Source organism: Centroberyx gerrardi, chromosome 22, assembly GCF_048128805.1.
Source record: "Centroberyx gerrardi isolate f3 chromosome 22, fCenGer3.hap1.cur.20231027, whole genome shotgun sequence".
Lineage (NCBI taxonomy): Eukaryota > Metazoa > Chordata > Actinopteri > Beryciformes > Berycidae > Centroberyx > Centroberyx gerrardi.
In genome coordinates, this window is record NC_136018.1 from 202,934 (window position 1) to 207,933 (window position 5,000).

Genomic DNA, 5,000 nt, shown 5'->3' on the forward strand with positions numbered 1-5,000 from the left:
ATAGCGTACTGAGTATATGACTGTTCTGAAAATATTCTCAGATTTTGGTCTGAGAGACAAAATCTCATCAGATGGGGTCTGTGGCTCTGATGTGGACTGGATCAGGGTCCTGGGTATGAAAAAGGTTGAGGATCACTGCTTTAGATGAACTGGATCTGGTTCAGTCTGATGGACACGATGATGAGTCTGATTGATTACATATTGATTGCAGTTGAGTTTCAGTGGAGAGTTTTAGTGTCCCATGACGGGCTAGCTTCTGTTTCTGAGGCTTTTCCCCCCCGACAAGAAGAACATTTTGGATGAAACGATCACAACTTGATATTTTATCGGTCCAAAAATATCGATATCTGCCTTCAAGTACCGATATCAGTCGAACCCTCGCTCGTCCATCAGTGGCTTGTCAGAGGAAAGCGCGGTGCGTTCAGGACACCTGGGAACAGGCAGGTTTCTGAACTCCCAGCTGGGAGGAGAGGACGATGACATCACCAGAGTCCGGACTGGGGCTTGAGCACACACACACACACACACACATGCACACACACACACACACACACACACACACACATACACACACACACACACACACACATGCACACACACACACACACACACACACACACACACACACACAATAAACATTTTAAGAACCACACTGGGTTATTTTCCTGCAATTTCGTATAATTTCCTCGAGTCTCTGAAACACCTGTGAAGTTTTTTGAACTGAAAATAATTTAGAAATATTTTTAGTAATTTATTTTGGGTTTTGTTTCTAGCAGCCAGAAAGAGCCAATGCCTGTGATTGGCTGGCAGTTCTAGAAGCTCCGCCCCTCCCCCTCCCCCATACACAAGATGATTGGTCGGCGCCGGTAAAGTCAGCGTTCCACATCGCAAACCATCTGTGTTCTGATTGGTCCGTTTCAGAAGTGACAGTTTTTCTAAATACAACTTGAGCAAAAACACAAATATCATTTCTACTTTTTTACTGAACACAGAACAACTCATTACGGTTCTTCATAGAACAAATACCCAAACCACAGAACCCTGGAAGAACGCTTTCTGCAACATGAACTGTGAAGCTCAGCCTCCATGTTTCTGACTGGGATCCAGTTCAGACCAGGAATCCAGTTCAGACCAGGAATCCGGTTCAGACCAGGAATCCAGTTCAGATCTGGGATCCAGTTCAGACCAAGAATCCAGTTCAGACCAGGAATCCAGTTCAGACCAGGAATCCAGTTCAGATCAGGAATCCAGTTCAGATCTGGGATCCAGTTCAGACCAGGAATCCAGTTCAGATCAGGAATCCAGTTCAGACCAGGAATCCAGTTCAGACCAGGGATCCAGTTCAGACCAGGGATCCAGTTCAGATCAGGAATCCAGTTCAGACCAGGAATCCAGTTCAGACCAGGGATCCAGTTCAGACCAGGAATCCAGTTCAGACCAGGGATCCAGTTCAGACCAGGAATCCAGTTCAGACCAGGAATCCAGTTCAGATCTGGGATCCAGTTCAGACCAGGGATCCAGTTCAGACCAGGAATCCAGTTCAGATCAGGAATCCAGTTCAGATCTGGGATCCAGTTCAGACCAGGTTCCTCCAGTGAAGGATTCTGGTCCAGCAGCAGGAATTGTTCTGGACATTTCCAGCTGTTGGTCACATGGGAAGGTTAGCTAACGCTTCAGTCTAGCAGCTGAAGCAGCTTCAGGTTTTGCTCACGGTTCAATAAATGAAAACTTGTGTGAAGAGACGTTCCTCCTCCAGCTGGATTCTGGTCCAACATCGTGAACTGGACTCGACATTTCCAGCTGAAGGTTGGCTAACATTTAGACAACTAAAACACCCTGGTAAAGGTTTGGGAAATTTGCCTCACGGTAGAAAAACCTCCACAACACAAAAACCTCCTTCCTGGTCCTAGTGGTCTCTCCTCCTCCTCATCCTCTCCTGCTGGGAAACACATTCTCTCACTTTCCCCACACACAGTTTGTTATTTACATGTTTAGACATCGAGCTCATTTCACCAAACGTCATGAGGCCAGACTGGATTCAGGGAGGAGAACCAGATCAGGGACGGATGTGGAACCAGAACTGGAATTGAAAACCGAAGAGGAAACAGCGTCTTGTATTTTCAGATTCAGCAGTTTCACCTTTTCTCTCTGTTTTCCCGTTCAAAACCTCAGAAATCAAGTGCTTGTGTTCACAGTCGGGTTTCGACCGACGTGGTTTTGGAAGGCCGATACTTTTTTTGGGGATTGAAGCTGCCGATATCCAAAATTTTTGCCGATATTTACTATCTTAAAATCTGACCGTTTCATCGTTTCATGCCAAAAAAATTCCAAGTATTCAGTTTTTCCTCCATAATTTTCATTTTTGTCAGGATGGAAAAGCCTCTGAAACATTTAGAGCATCATGGGAAACTAAAACTCTCCACTGAAACCCAGCAGGATGATAATAATAATAATTTTTTAAATATTATGAGTCATATTTCCTCACCAAAACTAAAAAGAAAAAAGTACTAACAATATCCTTCCTCTCTCATTCACCCCTCCATTCCTTCCCTCGTCCTCGCTCTCCTTTTACTTCTTCTTCTCTCTCTCTTTCTCCCTCTCTCTCTCTCTCCGTCAGTCTAAATGAGTCACTTTCTCGTCTGTCGTTCTTCTAGTTTTCAGTTTTCTCTTCTCATCTCCCTCCCTCTGATTTTCTGTAAATCTTTTTTCTTTTCCCTCTTCCAATTTTCGCTCCTTTCATCTCTCCCTCTGTTTCCCTCTTTCCATTCCTCTCTCTTCCTCCTTCTAAATTAGTAGATCTATTAATTTTCCTTATCCCGCTCTGGTTTCCTCTCCTCCTCCTCCTCCTCTTCCTCCTCCTCCTCTTCCTCCTGTTCTGCTGTTCAATGAGCTCAATCTGAAATCAAACGCACCCTGTGGAGCCTCTGACCTGCTTCTCACCCCCGAGGGACGCTTCCTTCCTACTCCACCTCTAATCACACACACTTAATTAACTCTTCAGTTTAATGCCAATTAGAGTTAAACATCAAACGCGCGCACACACACACACACACACACACACACACACACACACACAGAGAAACTCTTGGGGAAATGAGTCAAATGAGGAAATCTCTTCAGGAGCTAAACGGAGGGGAAAGGGAGGGCAGATCTGGTGAAGCTGCAGACGGCTCTGCTGGTTAGACAGGCTGTCCCGTACTGATGAGGTCACAGGTTCGATCCCTGCAGCCACGCTGAGCCGAACACCGAAGCCCTCCTGGAGTCCAGCAGAAATGGACATGAATGTTCAGATTTGAGTAAAAAATTGGTTTATATGTACAGTGAATTAGTTTCCTTATGCAGTAAATTGGATTACATGTGCAGTAAATACGTGTACATGAGCAGTAAATGAGTGTACAAGTGCAGTAAATTAGTTTCCATATGCAGTAAATTGGATTACATGTGCAGTAAATTAGTTTACGTGTACAGTAAATATGAATGTATGTGCAGTAAATGAGTGTACATGATAAGTAAATTGGTTTCCTACAGTTTGATGCCCTGAACATTGTGGCGGCCATTTTTCTTTCCTCCATTACCAGCAAACAGGTTTTCCTGAATCTCTGCTGAACTGACAGTGACATGATGACAGGGTGACAGGGTGACAGGGTGACAGGATGACAGGAGGACAGGATGAGAGGATAACAGGGTGACAGGGTGACAGGGTGACAGGAGGACAGGATGACAGGAGGACAGGATGACAGGAGGACAGGATGACAGGATGACAGGATGACAGGGTGACAGGGTGACAAGATGACAGGGTGACAGGGTGACAGGATGACAGGATGACAGGATGACAGGATGACAGGGTGACAGGGTGACAAGATGACAGGAGGACAGGATGAGAGGATAACAGGGTGACAGGATGACAGGATGACAGGAGGACAGGGTGACAGGGTGACAGGATGACAGGAGGACAGGATGAGAGGATAACAGGGTGACAGGATGACAGGAGGACAGGGTGACAGGATGACAGGATGACAGGGTGACAGGGTGACAGGATGACAGGAGGACAGGATGAGAGGATAACAGGGTGACAGGATGACAGGATGACAGGAGGACAGGGTGACAGGGTGACAGGGTGACAGGATGACAGGATGACAGGATGACAGGATGACAGGGTGACAGGGTGACAAGATGACAGGATGACAGGATGACAGGGTGACAGGGTGACAGGATGACAGGATGACAGGAGGACAGGGTGACAGGATGACAGATGACAGGATGACAGATGACAGGAGGACAGGATGACAGGATGACAGGGTGACAGGGTGACAAGATGACAAGATGACAGGGTGACAGGGTGGCAGGATGGCAGGGTGACAGGATGACAGGGTGACAGGATGACAACCGAGGGAGACGACAGGTTCAGGGGATATTGTGGGAAGAATATTGTAATTTTTTGGCATGAAATCGGTCAAACATCGGCACAAGATAACAAGATATCGGTCGAACTCTGGTCAGAACTGTGAGGTTTCTGAGCTGAGAGGAAGTGATGTCATACAGAAGAGGCTCAGGCTCTGCTGACATCACCGCCCTCTCCTGCTTTATCCTCGTAGCAGCTCGGAGAACAGAAACCTCCCAGCGCTCCTGAACGCACCGCTGGTCCATTACGTTAACATCATGATGATTGGTGACAACGAGCGGTGATGTTATTGTGATGTCACTGTGATGTCATGTGATGTATTCAGACTTCCATGCTGTCAATCTTGGGCGTCTTGGAGATCCAGAGATTTGATTGGTCGATGCTGGTCTTGGTCTGGGGCTTGCTACAGGAAGAGAAACGAGAAAGACAGCACACAGTATCTTCATCATCATCATCATCATCATCATCATCATCATCATCACCATCATCATCATCATCATCATCAGCATCATCGTCATCTTCATGATCATCACCATCATCTTCATCATCGTCATCATCATCATCATCATAATCTTCATCATCATCTTAGAATGAACAC

At 46.2% G+C, this 5,000-nt stretch overlaps 1 protein-coding gene and 1 pseudogene across 1 annotated transcript in view; both read right to left on the minus strand.

Annotated features, from left to right (window-relative positions):
* LOC144543500 (uncharacterized) overlaps positions 1-4,647 on the minus strand; it is a 7,612-nt pseudogene extending 2,965 nt beyond the window's left edge.
* Positions 4,648-4,723: 76 nt separating this feature from the next.
* The window catches only part of chodl (chondrolectin), an 11,723-nt gene continuing 11,446 nt past the window's right edge, over positions 4,724-5,000 (minus strand). Inside the window, exon 9 of the mRNA XM_071925676.2 lies at positions 4,724-4,805. Within this exon, the coding sequence (XP_071781777.2) occupies positions 4,724-4,805 (82 nt within the window). The remainder of the gene's footprint in view (positions 4,806-5,000) is intronic.